The sequence below is a fragment of the Malus sylvestris genome, chromosome 7 (assembly GCF_916048215.2).
Source record: "Malus sylvestris chromosome 7, drMalSylv7.2, whole genome shotgun sequence".
NCBI lineage: Eukaryota > Viridiplantae > Streptophyta > Magnoliopsida > Rosales > Rosaceae > Malus > Malus sylvestris.
Window position 1 is genome coordinate 20,333,422 of NC_062266.1, and position 17,684 is coordinate 20,351,105.

The window sequence follows — 17,684 nt, forward strand, 5'->3', positions numbered from 1 at the left end:
TGTGAGACCACATTCTACATTCTCACACGTCTTCTTATGTGTGATGACGCTTAAGCCAAACACATAGACAACGCATAATTAAGTGACGTGCATGTGTGTAGACATTGAACTTTACACGTATATCAATCTGCTCTGATATAAAAATATATAATTTCATCATAAAACTAATCGACAATTTAAAAAGTATCCCCAACTTTTCCTAAGTACATACAAAGCTTCTCACGAGAACAATCCACATCATCATAGCCCCCACATGAAATGGGTATCATATGCAAGCGCCTTAAACTTAAAGTTAATAAGTCATGCAGTTTCAAACCCTAGTTGGATCCCCATAGTGGCCACCTCTAACAACATAACTGAATTGCGAAGTACATGGAAGACCAAGGTTTGGGAAATCTTTATATGGGAGATGAAAACATGGTCAAAACGCCCAAACAATGTACCCCTTTGATTACAAAATCTTAATCACATTTAATTATTGGCCAAAAAGGCATCCAAATGCTCCCCTTAACCACCTCTCCCACAAAAATCTCTCCTCCCCTGCCTTTCTTTTCCTTCCAAACTCACTTTCTCATGCAGTTATCAAAACCAGAGATTTTTGCAATTCTGTTGCATCTATCTCTTTTTACTTCATTTTGTTTCTCTCATTCCACAAGGTTCATCTCCTATAGAGGATCACCATGGTAAGCATGCCTCATTCTCCTCTCTAGCTACAAGTTTTTTTATTTGTCTGTGAAGATATAGGATGAGGGAGAATCTAACATAATTATGAAAACGCAAACGTGATTAAATCATAAATGTTATCGGATTGAGTTACTAATGTAGTAATCTATGTTTAATTATCATTTGTTTTCTTAATATTTATGATCATATCAGATTTCGAATCTATCTCTACCTTCGAATTTGATGCTATGGAACTGTTTTCATTTTCTTGGGATACACTGATGTACGGAAATTTCAGGCCTAATTCAACATTTTTTCGAACCTATTTTGCTACCTTGTTTTCCAATCATCATAGTGTTTGGGATGTGTAACACTTTGAGCATGCCTCGCTCGCCAGATAGCATGACATGTTATGTTGTTAACTATTCTATGACCGCTAGATAGCCATAACATGTTATGTGGTTAGACTATTTTAATTTTATGATCACATTGTACTTTTCGATGACATTGATGGGTAGGCAAACGCAGCGTCTGGAATGGCTGTGCACGATGATTGTAAGCTCAAATTCTTGGAACTAAAAGCGAAGAGAAATTTCCGATTTATTGTGTTCAAGATCGAGGAGAAGATACAACAGGTGATTGTAGAGAAGCTAGGAGGTCCTGATGAAAGCTACGATGATTTCAGTGCCTCCTTGCCTGCCGATGAGTGCCGCTATGCCGTTTATGATTTTGATTTTACAACCAATGAGAACTGCCAGAAAAGCAAAATATTCTTCATTGCATGGTTAGTAATTATATAAATTGATTATTTTCTTTCAAACAAAAGTATACAAAATTGATTTTAATTAAGTTGCTCGTGTTATTTATGTATGGTTCATTATTTTATTTTTATTTTTTTGTGCATATAACACGACGTAATCAAAGATGTTTTCTTATCAGATGACATACACACACATGTATATATATATATATATATATATATATATATATATATATATATATCTGATAGGCTAAAAGTTAAACTGAACTAATGATTAAGAAGAATCTTGGTATCATTTCACCAGCATAACATGCCAGAGATATCTAATAAGAGAAACTTTCTCTTCAAACACGTGTGCATTGTTGACAATCAAGGTCGTTCAAAGTAAAGTAAAACTAATAGAATTGATTAATGCAAGCTATAGACCATTTTATTGGCTTCTTGTGGATGTATATATATAGGGCACCTGATACATCGAGGGTCAGAAGTAAGATGCTTTATGCAAGCTCCAAGGACAGATTCAAGAGGGAGTTGGAAGGCATTCAAGTGGAGTTGCAGGCTACAGATCCTAGTGAGATGAGCTTGGATATCATAAAAGGCCGGGCACTCTGAACATTCCTGTAGAGCATTGATCCATCACTTTGTCATATGATCTATCTTCCAATTTTCCTAGTCGTGTGAGTTATTTTAAATTAATTATTAATTACTTTATTTTTCAGATCAGTTGTGCATTCAGATCTAAAACTTAATTTGATTGATACATTCCTCTGCTGTATTGGTGTAAAACTTAAGTTTATCTTGGGATTTTTCGTATTTGAGACTTGAAGAAAATATTGTTAGAATGTGTTTAAAATTTCCTGTCAACTTTAAGGGAGTGTTGTTTAGCCAAAATCAAGGATAAAACCTTATTTGATCCAACAAAGTGAATACTGTCAGTCACTAAATGGTCGTGTGCAAATAACAATAAAACTTTAAGTACTATTAATCAGCAAAGTTACTTTGGATTCTTAAGTTCAAATCTCTTCATTCTAGCATAGGACATGAAATTACAAGTCATAGCCTACGGAACACATAGAAAATACTACTCTTATCATCTAGTAGTATCACCATTTTTACTATCTCTCTAATAAAGACGGGAGCCACGAACAAGTCATGTGAAAAGTACATGATTTATTTTGAAAAATGTGTACAAGTTCATAAGACCGGTAAAAAAATTCCCTATTTAGTGCAAAATCCTTGCTTTTTTGCCCTCCTAATCCCAATCAAGGATAAAAACGCCATCATTAATAATAAATGTTGACAACTAAATGCGGGCAAAGCTGTAATTACAAGGAGACAGTGTGGTATTGACAGAATTAGAAGAGCACAAACTACAGATTAAAAGCTCAACATAATATTCTTAGGTTCCGCTAATTTTTCGTCTGTTCAAATAGTCATTCTAACAGATAAAATAAAAGTTTAAAACCAGTAGAGGAACTCTCATCAAGTGCCACAATAAAAAGTTCATGAAAAAAGTTGCGCGGCGGCTGCAGGCAGAAGCATTCACACAACTGGCAGTAGTAAGCAATAGAACCTAAGCATTAACTGCGAGCCTACTACCGACATGTTTCAAGAGGCGAGGATGCGCAGATCGGTCATTTAAAAGCAGCGACGGGTGATGCAATGGCCGCTCCTCAGTTGGTTAACACAACGTACTCCATCTATATTACGCCCCTGAAGTGCAGAAGTTATCAATATCTAACCACAATGATATCCTGAAAAACCCTAATTAGTGCGAAATTTACTCGACCATGAAGACTAGTATACTCAGATGACAGGCCACTATTGATTTTCAATATGCACTGACCTTACTATACCATGGCTGAGAATGCCTCAGAATGTGGCGGTTTCAATGGCCAATTACCAAAGGGATGTCTTGTTTTTAGAAATTTTGAGGTCAAATTGTATTCCTGCACCCTTTCCTGCATAAGGTAACCATGTGAAATTAGCTGATGGTTCAAAAAAAGTGTTATCCAGTTATTCACACCTTGCTACAAGTTAATAATGAACCACTTCATCTTCTTTCTCTATTTTCTGGCCGTCCCACAATATAAATATACGTGTAATAGATGCATAAGTAATTCATGAACTTTGTACTTAAAGATGTTGAGCATAATGTGACGTCTACAGATATTTGAAATTATGTAGGACACTCATTTTACTAAACAAGCAATGAAAAATCTTTCGGTTACACGCAAATAAAAAAAATTCCTATATTTTCTATACATATTTTGAAGTACGTTTGTCACTTTAAGCACAAAGACCTCTAACTATTAATGCAAATAAGCCGCTTGTGCAACTTAGCTGGTAGATAATTTACTGTCATGAACATTAGTAATCACATTGTGATAATATTCTTACAACTACGTTATCACCTAGATCAATAAAATGTAATAAAAGGAAATCTGCAAATTGGTATCTGTAGTATTCACCATACCTTGATTTCCTGGTACGAAATCTCATTCACAGGGATTTTGGTAGGGCATTCATGTCTTAGGGACAAGAAAATCTCCAACAGTCGCTTTCTGTCAAACAATGAGACAATATGAAAATGCTAATCAATGGCTTTCTAAATAAAGGTTGTATCATACTTATCACCCTACTTGCATAATAATGACTCAATAGATGGATAACGTGCCCCTTTGGCAGCGGTTCCTTGCTTTCTTCCAGTGGTTCCAAGAATGACTTCATGCAGACCAGATTTATTCCAACATATCGAATACCTGTGATTTAAAGCATTAGAGCATCATGTACCAAAAACATAAAGCATCACAAAATTAGTACTAACCAAATAATTGCTCAGATTAGATAACAAAATCCCCGCATGTTAAAGTGGTCAAAGCTGTCTCAGAATGCTGAAATTCCTTTGGCGGTGGTGGAGCTGCCCATAGAAGTGGCTGCCAGTAGCATTAGCATACACATGTATGATAACCTTCTCTATAATATCACAGAGTACACATTTCACAGACCTGCTTCACTTGAAAGGGACTCATCAGCTCATTTGATAACGGTAGGATGCGATCATGCAATGCTTTTTTCAGGTAATCAACCACGAGAACGGTTTCTGAGCTGTTAGGGGATTGTCCAATGGTAATGGAAGAAAGGTATACAGGTTTTAGAAAGAATGACAGCAGGGCTCCTGAAATAAGAATATGAAATGACCTCATCAACTTATTTACAATTACAATTAGTAGTGGCCAGTCAAGCATGCATTTTACAACAAAGTGTCACTATACAGGATTGACTGAATGAATGACTACGTTGGGTACATGATAGATCAAATGACAAACCTTGAACTCCAACAACATTCCAGCGGGCTATCTTGTCAGAGCAACTAACTGATAATGTTGTATCACCACGACCAGGCTTTCTTTGTAATGAGCCAACCAGTTGTGAAGCATCACCTGAAAATGAATTAACATACAAATGCTCCATGACTCTGAGTCCCGTGTCAAGTGACAATTCTTTTCCAAAAAAGACACGGTGAGAAACAACTATTGAAATACTCAACCCACCACATTAGGGGTAAGAAATGGAAACAAAGTAGAGAATAGTTCTAATTCCACTACCATTAGTCTTTGGCAGAGCCTCTTCTGCAATGGAAGTGTTAAGCTCGTACAAAGATGAACCCCGTTCTCTTGGTCCAATAATTTTTGGAGGAGACAACAGTGAACTCGGAGAAGCAACCCCACCTGCAAGAACCATAAACAATTGCAACTGAGGTACCTCCTGACATAAGTTAACAATCTAATTAGAGCAAAAACAAGAGAAAGAAATAAAAAGTACATTTATATGAACAGAAAATTACATGGTAGTTGTGATATGTACAAGTGCAAATTCCAATTCTTATTCATTGAGTATTTTCTTTCGCCATCACCATCCGGGCCCAATTCAAAAATAAAGTTTTTGGCATCACCATTTTGAAACTGCGTGCTTCCGTTGTTATCACTTTGCTCACTATACATTTGAGCAAGAACACTGAATCTGTGCATAGACATAGAGGAACCTAGGTCCACCAAACCCACATATATGAAAAAACACCATACATTACAAACATCAGGTACATATATAGTTAACCAAATATAGTTACGAACAAGGGTAAATGCAGATTCCCCCTAAAAATGGTAACTTTTCAGCTAAGCATACAAAACCAGAAGAACATATTAGCACAATGTTCCACTGTATTCTTATAATCTTACACACAAATAATTTTGATGTATTTCTTGTGACATGAAGCATTTTTCTATAAATTAGCAACTAAACATTAATTAAATATACAAACGAAATTAATATAGTAAAAAATAATAAATTTGAGGAAAAGCAAAAACCTGAGAAAAGCTCTTCGAGCTATAATCTCGGCGTGGGAATCATTGACGACATCGCCGTGGGGACTCCTCAGTGACCGCCCGATGCATTTGGTCCCAGTTCCGAATGCGACGACTTCAAGTTCTGAGGCAATTGAGCATGGTTACTTAAAGCACTGTTTGGTGTCCAGGAAAATGCAGGTAACTTGAATTCGCGAAAAGAAAAGGAGGGGTTTAGGGTAGGACCTTGAGAAGGGGAGGAGACGAGAGAGCGGCCAAGACGGTGACTTCGCGGCCCTGAGGCTTGCCTTTCTTGGGAAGAGAGTTGTAGAGTGACAACACTTTGTCTGAGACCGTAGTTGCCCAGTCTGTTTCTGAGGAAGAAGGAGAAGGAGAAGACGGCGTTACGGAGCAGGGCGGCGACGCCATGGTTTGGAAAGTGGCGGATAGGGGGGTCAGTGACTCGGTGATGGACAAGAGAGGCTCCGTTACCAAATTTCTTTCATTGGTTGAGACGGTGTCGTTTCGAACTTGATCTTCTGCCTTTAATAATCTGGTGCGTTTTGCAAGGTAATTGCGGAAAGGTTATAGATAAATTATAATCTGGATTTAATCTTAATAATTCTCATTCGCTCTAATAAATAACTATTTAGTACCGCTATCGGTCATTTTAAAAAAAAAATTATATATATATATATATATATATATATATATATGATATCTTGATCCTGATCCTAAAATCTCATGCATTGCACAGAAGATGTATCCCACCCTTCCCCCTATCAAGGTGCACCTCCATTTAGTCCACGTGATTGCAATACATTAACGGAAAGAAATTATGTTTATGCATTTTGCCACGAGTTTAATCCCTATCAATTCTATTTTTCTTAACAACTAATTATTTAATCTATTAAAATTATTGTTCTAAGAGAAAAATGTGGTGTAATAAGTTGTTGTCTTTAATACTATTGATTCTTTATTTAAAAAATAGAAGATAATGCTTGTGTTTCATATGGGAGTACTTACTTGTCCCCTCACTTACAATTAACGAACATTTATTGTCTGATTATCATAATAGAAACTGTTCATTTTCTTTACTATTATCTAAAGATCATATATGCAAAAAATTATTCAATTTGAAAATCTTTTAGTCATTCATATGCAAAAAAAAAAATTGACGGTTCATCATGAGAATGCTACTTGTTAGCAAAACCGTTTATTGGTTTAACACGTATAGATGACTAAAAAAATTATTCAATTTGAAGATCTGTTAGTTATTCTTATGCAAAAACAAATGAACGGTTCATCATGAGGATGCTACTTGTTAGCAAAATCGTTGACTGGTTTAACAAGTATAGATGACTAAACAATCTCCACATTAAATGATTTTTTTTGGTTTGCAAATATGATGCTTAGATGATTATAAAGATAACGGATGGTTTCAATTATGAAATTCGGACAGTAAAGGTTTGTTAATCGTAAGTGGGGGCACAAGCATTAAAAAAAACAGAGTGAATTACTAAGGTGTAAAGAGCCTTCATTATTCTAGCTTGGAATAAAGGCAATATTATAAAAGTCCTCCATCATACTATTGTTGATTTTTCCATTAATTTAATAAAAGAACTGAGAATAAAGGCACTAGTTGAGATACTAGGAAAGATTAAGATGCCACAGAAATAAAGCAATCACAAATTCTCAATATAGGAGAAAAGGTCTTATGTGACTAAAATTCATATTATATTTAGATGTGTGTGTAATTATGATGGAGTTGTGATGTTCTTTTGACATGTGTAGTCTCTTAAGTTGTTTAAGATACACATTTAATGTTCGACTTTTATCATGGACTCTTTCACTCAAAAATATATAATGGAAATTTTGGGCCACCAAATTCAACTTTCTTCAGTGCAAAACAGCTTTTATGTCGAAATTTGGTTGGAAGTCGACTATTTCGAATAAGACAAAGAAAATTGGTCGACTCGTCGAAAATACAAGGGCAAAGTTGGGTGTAGAATTTGAAACTTTCATGGGTTGCAGTTAGGTGAAAATATTTGGTCTGTGCAAAGTGGGGAAGAAGGAGAGCTCTACAAAGACGGAGAGCGGTTTGGGGGTTTTGATAGAATTGTTAGGTGTGAAAGGTATTTGGTTGTCGTAAAAAAAATTAGACTAAATTTAGCAATATAATCAATTGTAGAAATATTTAAGGCTTTTTTATTTTGAGAATTGTTATTAGCACTCAAAAAATCTCATTTGGCACTCTAAACTTTCTATAATTAGAAAGAAAAATACACTTGTGAGGAGTGTAGAATAAGATTTTTGGAGTGCTAATAACAGTTCCCTTTATTTTATTTATTGTCATGAAAAAATTATCAAACAAAAGTGATGGAAATTTGGTATTGAGATGATTATCCCATAAGAACATAACTTGTTTACGAGCCTTAAGATCATAACTCAACTATTACAATGAGATTTTCCTTTCAACATAATTGGATCTTTCTCTAAATTATGTAGACCTTATTTTATATGAACTGAACAAAACAAAACAAAAAGAAATTAGGTTGTATATGGTAAAACAAAAGGCTAATTATAAGGTTTATAGACCTTGTTTTATGTAAATAGAATAAAAAAAGAAATAATTTTTACATGGTAAAACTGAAGGCTAATTATAAGGTTTTGTTTAAAAAAAAAAGGCAAAAGACTCTTGACGTCAAAGAACTTTGAACCCATGACCTAACGAAATTGCCGAAGTACACTTCCCAATACACCACGAACTTATTATTAGACCTGGCATTTTGGACCCGACCCATTAATATTAGTATTTGGGTGGATGCTTAACGGATAGGGTCGCTAACGGGTCACTTTGGGCCAACCTGTTAGACCCATTAGCACCCGTTAGTTGAGGATGTTTTAGTAATTTCAGTAAAGTCTTAACAACAAAAAATAAACTCTATGCAAAATAATAATAATAATTGTTAACGGGTGAAACGGGTTGGGTTCAAGTGACTCATTAACTTAACGGGTTGGATTGAACCCGATCCAAACTCGATAAACTCGACCCATTTACAAGTCTACTTATTATTATAAGAATTGGCCAGCTATATATTGGTAAATTTTTAGGAACCCATGACCTAACGGAATTGCCAAAGTCCCATTTCCCAATACACTATGTTTGTACCATACTTGACCAATCCCGAAACTACTGAGCACCGGTCAACGTTATACCATCAAGGACCCAAAAGAGTTTCCCTCCAATCAGGAGGCCAATCACAACGCGACACGTGTCGACATCAAAAGCCAATCATAGCGCGACACGTATCAACATCAGAAGCCAATCACAACATAACACGTGTCAAAGTAAAAAAAAAACTAGAAACTCTCTTCTATAAAAGGAGATCATTCTCCCACAATATTTTCGAATGTCATTTATACTAAATCATTCACTAGTACTCACTAAAGGAGAGCTTGAACCTATGTACTTGTGTGAACCCTTCACAATTAATGAGAACTCATCTACTCTGTGGACATAGCCAATCTAGTGAATGTCATAAACTTAACACTAGTGACTGAAACAATCTAGTGAAGGTCATAAACTTAACACTTTCTGTTGTACCAAAGTCCTCACTGATTTTGTGCATCAACATTTGGCGCCGTCTATGGGAGCGACACTTATTCCCACTCTCTTCAGCTTTGTCAAGCTGGTTTCCACCATTCGTACACTCTCTTTTGACCAGGCATCCCTCTCCAACATAAGGAGCGAAGGAAGCCACAGCACATAAAATGACACCCCTCTTGCACCTAGTGCGAAGCAACGAAAGAATGAAGGAAAGAGGGTTGCTTTTCAAGCTAAAGTCGATGAGCTAAAAGCTCAGAACAACAAGATAGCAATGAAGAATGAAGTCCTCCAAGAGCAGTATGAGAAGCTCTTTGAGACGCTCCATGAAACTAGGCGTACTCAAACACGCCAGCTCGTTACCCCTGTGGACATCAACCATCATCTGGGTGCCCCCCAACAAGGAGGGTCACCTTCCTTCGACATGGGTATCCCTAATGAGGAGTGAGCTAATCATCAAAACATTGATCAACATGAGACTTCTCTCAACCCAGTTGCTTCGACCCGAAGCAGGAGAAATGGAGGAAGACACCTCCTTGCAAAAAGGTTGGAAGGATTGAAAGCCATTTATCGTGACTGTCGAGACTTCCTAAAGCAACGTCGAGAGAATCCCTTCCACATATGCTCGAAGATCAATGACCCAAGGGTTTTTCAAAGACTCGGTCCCCTCTCACGACCCAGGCCAGCTGCCAATCTAGGGAAGGAACGACAGGTTCTAGAGGAACATAAAGGTACAGGGGACTCGGAGGTATTCCGACATACTCGCCCTAGAAGTTAGTACGGTGAGTCTAAGGAAAAACCACACGCCCTTGCTTACAAAAGAAAATTCCAGTGGTACATGACTCCATTCAGGACCTCATTGTCCTGCAGCTCCTTGAGGAAGTAAACAAGTTAAAGGCCGAACGTCAAGGCAAGATACCTGATTGGAACCAACCTAGGTCTGGCCCTCTCACAAGGAGGATCCTCGACACCCCCTTCAAGCGAAGATAAAACAAAAACTTAGTTTACAACTTTATACTGGAAGGGAGGATCCGATTGAACACATTAACCTCTTTGAGTCCATCATGGCATATCAGATGCACATCAACGAAGAGTGATGTCTTCTCTTCCCCTCCACCCTCTCTAGTAGAGCTCTAAACTGGTATTGTTGTTTTCCACCTGAGACAGTTGACTCATTTGAGGAACTGAGGAAACTGTTTGTCTCTCAACACATCTTTCAGACCGATCGCTTGCATTCTGCAGATGACTTGTATACTATTCACCATAAGCCGAACGAGTCACTACGAGAGTATGCCAGTCGCTTCAGCCATGAGTATTCTCACTGCGCTGAGTCAGATGACAAGACCGCCCTCAAGGTTTTCACAGCAGGCCTACGTGATTGTTTCTTCAAGTACATGATCATTGCCAACACTTGGAAGACTTACTCTGAAATGATGGCACAGGCTTACAACCATGCCTCCGCCGAGGCAATGACATATTAAGGGAAACACTCCACAACCACCCCTTATCAGCAAGTAGGGAGTGGAAGCCAGATCCAACCAAATGAGAAGACCTCGACCTTTCAAACGGTAGCGGTGCCTCCCTCTACCTTACTTAATACTTCGCCAAGTCAATAGACATATCAATCTCAGGGAAAAAGGAAAGATTTACATCCTCAACAGTCTCATTTTAGTAAAATGAGCAAGGGACACTATCGCGATAACCAAGGGTATCACCACGATAATGCCCGCCCTCAGGCAGTTAACACAGTGGGCCAAACACGTGTCAGGATAGCCCCTACCCCGAGGTATGAGACATACACACCTTTGAACGCCACATGCGTGGCCATTTACCCCAGCATAGCACACCTGATACCGAAGCTAATGCCGATGCAGTCAGGTTACAAGCCCATGAAGAACACGGGTACGTTTTGTTGCTACCACGAGCATAACGGCCATGATGGCGAGAAATGTATCACCCTTCGTGATCATATTGAAGCTTTGGCGCGTGAAGGAAAAATTGATCAATTCCTTCTTCACCCTTCAAGGGATAACCGTAACTAACGCCAAGTGAATGTGATATATTTCATAAGCGGCGGCACACCCATATCTGAATCTTCCAACAGGGCCATGAAAAACAGCGAACGAGCTTTAAGGCCTGGTCATTAAGTGTTTCACGTGGAAAACATCATGGGAGACAAGTATTAAAAGCCTAACCGGGATCCAATATGTTTCTACCCTGAGGAAGAAAGAGGTATCATCTACCCTCACAATGACCTACTGATCGTGGAATCTCACATAGCCAACTTTGAAGTACGACGAATCCTGGTAGACACGGGGGCTTCAGTCAATATCATATTTGCTGAAGCTTCAGGGCACTTAATGTAGTTAAACACTTGCTCGATCACTCGATTTCTCATCTGATAAGCATTTCCGGTGATATCGTGCAACCTTTAGGGAGCATACACTTACCTTTCACCATTGGTACAGGCACTTACATAGCTACCATTACCATTAACTTCCTGGTGGTTGATTGCCCAACAGCATACAATGTCATCTTTGGACGCACAGACATCAATGATCTTAAGGCCACGGTATCCACACATATGTTGTTGATGAAATTTCCAACCCCCTATGGCAATGGATACATTAGAGGAGATCAACTTAGTGCACGGTCAAGTTACAACATTTCAGTCAAGCAACAACACATGTCTATGCCTGAAGAAACCCTTTTTGTACTTCACGGTGGCAACCGTCAACCCGACGATCCTCGAGATGACTCTTTCACCCAGCAAGCACAACCCACTGAAGAGTTGGAGAAGGTCTCTATCTCAAAAGATTATTCGAATCGTATGGTGAAGATTGGCACCACTTTGTCACCACCCATTTGGTTGGCATTGATCTCTTTTTTGCAAGAGAACACTGAGGTCTTGGCCTGGTCATATGAAGACATGCCAGGCATCTCTCCCGATATCATCTGTCATCGCTTGAGTATTGACCCCAAGACCAAGCCGGTGAGACAGAAGCGAAAATCTTATAACGCTAAATAATACGAAGCAATGAAGGCAGAAGTTGAAAAACTCAAAGGCATAGGCTTCGTCTGTGAAGTCAATTACCCAACATGGGTAGCAAATGTGGTCATTTTTAAGAAAAATCAGACCAAAGAAAGTCTCCTGCTTCAAAAGGTCTTGTGGAGAATATGTGTCGACTACACCGACCTAAACAAAGGATGCCCAAATGATAGCTTTCCTCTTCCTCTCATTGACAGACTTATAAACTCTACAACATGGTGTGAACTCCTGAGCTTCATGGATGCTTACTCAGGATACAACCAAATCCTCATGAACCCTCCGAACCAAGAATACACAGCCTTCACTACTGATAGGGGACTATATTGCTATAAAGTCATACCCTTCGGCCTAAAGAATGTAGAGGCGACTTATCAGAGACTAGTCAATTCAATGTTTGTTGAACTGATTGGGAAGAGCATGGAAGTTTACATTGATGATATGCTAGTCAAGAGCAAACATGCTGACCAACACATCACCAACCTATCTAAAACTTTCACCATTCTGAAGGGGTATCGAATAAGGTTGAACTCCAACAAATATGCCTTCGGCGTAGGTTCTGGCAAATTCTTGGGCTTCATGCCAATGAGGCATTGAAGCTAATCCCGAGAAGATCCAAACAATCCTCGACATCAAGGAACCGATAACTTCAAAAGACATCCAGGCTCACTTGAGGAATGTCGTCTACAAGCAGCGCATCTCCAACTACTATGACTCAAGGGTCAAACCTAGTTCTTTGAAAGTGGGGGACTGGGTATTGAAGAAAATATTACTCTACGACAGAGTCCCGAGTGAATGAACACTTAGTCCAAACTAGGATGGACCGTTTGAAGTTGTTGGCATCAGTCGTCTTGGCTCCTACAAGCTTAGAAGCTCCAATGGCAAGACCCTTAGCCATCTATGGAACGTTGATCACTTGAAGTACTATTACAAGTAAACTCACACTGTATAAGTGTTAAGTTTCAGCTGCTTGGCATCCTATATAACGAAGACCATTTGGCATGAATTCAATAAAGAGGTGATTTAGACAACTCGATCCTAATCCTTTTACATTCCTAACAATGAAACACTCAGGTTCAAAGCTTCAACATGAATGCTTCCAACATGAAACAAAGTCTAAGTATATGTTAACAAGACTATACAAATAAACGAACAGCTTCATAGTATATTCTTTCAATCATACATTCCAACACATTCATACATAAGCCAACTGTGCTTCGAAAGGGTTCAACATACTTTGTGTCATTCGACACTTGCTACAATGTGCCTCGACACCTTGCCCTTATTCTCACCAACTAGGTGATGAAGGAACTTACCTTCGTGCCACCAACCAGGTGATGAAATGTACAACCCATACTCTAATATTATTTGGCAACTTGCAACTCTTATCACCAACCAGGGGAAAAAGGAACTCACCTTTGTGTCACCAACCAGGTGATGAAATGTATAACCCGTACTCTAATATTATTTGGCAACTTGCCACTCTTATCACCAACTAGGTGAAGAAGGAATTGATCTTCGTGCCACCAACCAGGTGATGAAATGTGATGAAGGAACTCACCTTCGTACCACCAACCAGGTGATGAAAGCAGCTCACCATTCTTTCCACCAACTAGAAGACGAGTGGTACAACTTGTACATGTGAACTCCTAGCATTCACAAATAATAAAAAAACCCTCAAGCTTTACAACTCAACTAGGGGAACACTTATGCCCAACAAGAGTTATAGTCACCAGCAAAGTCTTATCGCAAGCCAACCACAACTTTAGTGCATGGTATACGAAGATCAAGCTATTCAGCTCTCTTGCATTTACTTTAGACATTTCTCCTCTGTAACAATGCAAACATTACAACTCGTAGAAAGCTTCACACTCTTCATCAAGACTGTTCGAAGCAAATCCAATTTATATGGTTCATCCAAACCTTCGACTACTACAAGGTGTGGCTTGTATATGTTGTATCTCCTACATTTTCAAATTTCCAGTTTTCCCCCAAATAAAAAGGACGAGGTGAACACATTAGCTTCATCAAATGAGTTCAACCATAATTTTCAAAAGCTTCACACATTCTTGATCAAGACAGTGTGAAGCAAAACCAATTTATGGTGCCAACAAGAGTTTCATCAAAGGAGTTCAACTATAATTCTCAAAAGTTTCACACACTCTTGATCAAGACAGTGTGAAGCAAAACCAATTTATGGTGCCAACAAGAGCTTCATCAATGGAGGGCAAACTTCAATTCTCAAAAGCTTCACACACTCTTGATCAAGACAGAGTGAAGCAAAATCAATTCATGGTGCCAACAAGAGCTTCATCAAAGGAATTCAACCACAATTCTCAAAAGTTTCACACACTTTTGATCAAGACAGTGTGAAGCAAAACCAATTCATAATGCCAACAAGAGCTTCATCAATAGAGGGCAACCACAATTCTCAAAAGCTTCACACACTCTTAATCAAGACAGTGTGAAGCAAAACCAATTTATGGTGTCAATAAGAGCTTCATCAATGGATGGCAACTACAATTCTCAAAGGCTTCACACACTCTTGATCACGACAGTGTAAAGCAAAACCAATTTATGGTGCCAACAAAAGCTTCATCAATAGAGGGTAACTACAATTCTCAAAAGCTTCACACACTCTTGATCAAGACAGTGTGAAGCAAAACCAATTTATGGTGCCAACAAAAGCTTCAACACAAAAGCTTCACCTACAAAGCTTCACTTCAAAGCTTCAACTTCAAAGCTTCACCTACAAAGCTTCAACTCCAAAGCTTCACCTACAAAGCTTCAACACAAAAGCTTCACCTACAAAGCTTCAACTCCAAAGCTTCACCTACAAAAGCTTCAACTCCAAAGCTTCACCGACAAAAGCTTCAACTCCAAAGCTTTAACACAAAAGCTTCACCTACAAAGCTTCACCTCCAAAGCTTCACCTACAAAAGCTTCAACTCCAAAGCTTCACCTACCAAGCTTCAACACAAAAGCTTCACCTACAAAAGCTTCAACTCCAAAGCTTCACCTACAAAGCTTCAACACAAAAGCTTCACCTACAAAGCTTCAACACAAAAGCTTCACCTACAAAACTTCAACTTCAAAGTTTTACCTACCAAAGCTTCAACTGCAAAGCTTTACCTACAAAGCTTCAACACAAAAGCTTCACTTACAAAGCTTCAACACAAAAGCTTCACCTACAAAGCTTCAACACCAAAGCTTCAACTACAAATGCCAAAAGCTTCACACACTCTTGATCAAGATAGTGTGAAGCAAAATCAATTCATGGTACCCAACAAAGCTTCAACCTCAAAGCTTCACCTACAAATCTTCAACACCAAAGCTTCACCTATAAAGCTTAATATATATATATATATATATATATATTCGGAAATTCAAAAATTCAAAAAAAAAAAAAAAAAAAACCTAGGCCTCTCTTATTTGGGCCTAACAACTTTCATAACAAATATAAATGAAGGAGGAGTTTTGGGCTACCACTTAGAAATGAATACGATGAAGTTTTGTTACTTTGGAAACTTGGCTACTAGCAAGACACCTCATTCGTCAACTCCCTCGACCGGAGACTTGGGGGACTCCTACCATATGCTACTGCACCTTGATACTTGGAAGTCTCACGACCACTTAGTGACTTGGATTTTTCAAGTCTCCAACCGAGAAGTTTTCCTCACTCGGGAAATTAAGGGAGCATTACCTCAACTTACATGCTTCACTCACAAAGCTTCAACATACAAGCTTCAACAAAAAAAAAATCAAAGAACTTAGTGAATGAGGCCTTGGTGTATTTAACACAATACGTTGTAATGAAGCAAAGCTTATTTATTGATATCTCCGATAAGTTACAAATATGTACATATACTTGAATCAAAATAAACAAACAAGAGGGAGCCTTCACAAAGGTTACTTAGGAGAAGTCTCAGCAGTCGACAGAGCCTTAGAAAGAGGAGGCACCGGAGGGTGATCATTTGGAGTCTTAGTACTGGGCAGAACCCCAAAAGGAAGAGGCACCGAAGATTGATCATTTGGAGCTTCATTATGTGGTACATGCCAGAAGACGAAGGCAATAAATGTCTTTGGAACAAACCCATAAACCTCTTATAATCAAGGAAAATCAAGGAAAATCTGACCAATGTCAAAACAAAGCTAGAAACTCTCTTCTATAAAAGGAGATCATTCTCCCACAATATTTCCTAATGTCATTTGTACTAAATCATTCACTAGTACTCACTAAAGGAGAGCTTGAACTTATGTACTTGTGTAAACCCTTTACAATTAATGAGAACTCCTCTACTACGTAGACGTAGCTAATATGGGTGAACCACATACATCTTGTGTTTGCTTCCCTGTCTCTATCCATTTGCATACTTATCCACACTAGTGACCGGAGCAATCTAACGAAAGTCACAAACTTAACACTTTCTATTGTACCAAAGTCCTCACTGATTTTGTGCATCAACACATTACGAACTTGTTATTATAAGAATTGGCAAACAACAGCTATATATTGGTAAAATTTCAGGATAGGCTAGGGCCTCTCCTCGCCTCCGTGTGGCTTCGCCACTGGACACAACCTTTAACTTACCAAGTCATCGACATTTTCATCTGAAGTGTTGTTCACATGTTAGGTTTGGAAATTCGCCACACGTGTGGGGGTGTGTTGAGAATGAATCTTACATTAATGGGAGCATGGACCTTGCATGGGTTTATAAGTAAGTTTGAAGTTCCACCATAAAACCAATTGGTAATATAAAGAGTAGCCAACTTACTTATAAGCTCATGCAAGTACCCTCATCCCATCAATGTGAGATTTATTATCAACACGACCCCTCATGTATGACCAATTTTCAAGACTAACACGTGGAAAAGCGCGTGTTGCCGTTTGACTTCACACGTGGGATAATCTGCGCTAATACCATGATGAAAGTTGGGGTTCCATCATAAAACTAATTGACAATATGGGGAATAATCCAACTTACTTATAAGCACATGCAAAATCTCTCATTCCATCAATGTAAAATTCATTATGAAGAAGAGGATCCCCGACCCAACTGTCCCCACTATTTTCTTACCAAGTCCCCCTTCCTAAAAAAATCTCTCTCCAAATTTCATCTCTTCCGATAACCATATATGTCTTATTCTCATCAGAATTTTCTATAAATTGCAATTTCCCATGGCCCATTATTGTTCAGTATAATTTCGTTTTCTATGAAATTTCGGCAAAATTCGAACAGCCATGGACCATATGACACTCCCTAA

At 38.4% G+C, this 17,684-nt stretch overlaps 1 protein-coding gene and 1 pseudogene across 2 annotated transcripts; one reads left to right on the forward strand and one right to left on the reverse strand.

Annotated features, from left to right (window-relative positions):
* Nucleotides 1-526: 526 nt before the first annotated feature.
* Nucleotides 527-2,194, forward strand: LOC126630710 (actin-depolymerizing factor 1). Of its 2 annotated transcripts, none has more exons than XM_050300862.1 (3): nt 527-683; nt 1,192-1,447; nt 1,885-2,194. In XM_050300862.1, exons 2-3 carry the CDS (start codon nt 1,200-1,202, stop codon nt 2,033-2,035), a joined length of 399 nt encoding a protein of 132 aa, XP_050156819.1. In that variant the 5' UTR covers nt 527-683; nt 1,192-1,199; the 3' UTR covers nt 2,036-2,194. The 2 variants fall into 2 exon arrangements, with proteins under 2 accessions (XP_050156819.1, XP_050156818.1); XM_050300861.1 differs by having other exon boundaries at nt 532-683; nt 1,182-1,447.
* Nucleotides 2,195-2,685: 491 nt separating this feature from the next.
* On the reverse strand, nt 2,686-6,316 carry LOC126630711 (tRNA-specific adenosine deaminase TAD1-like; annotated as a pseudogene).
* Nucleotides 6,317-17,684: the final 11,368 nt, after the last annotated feature.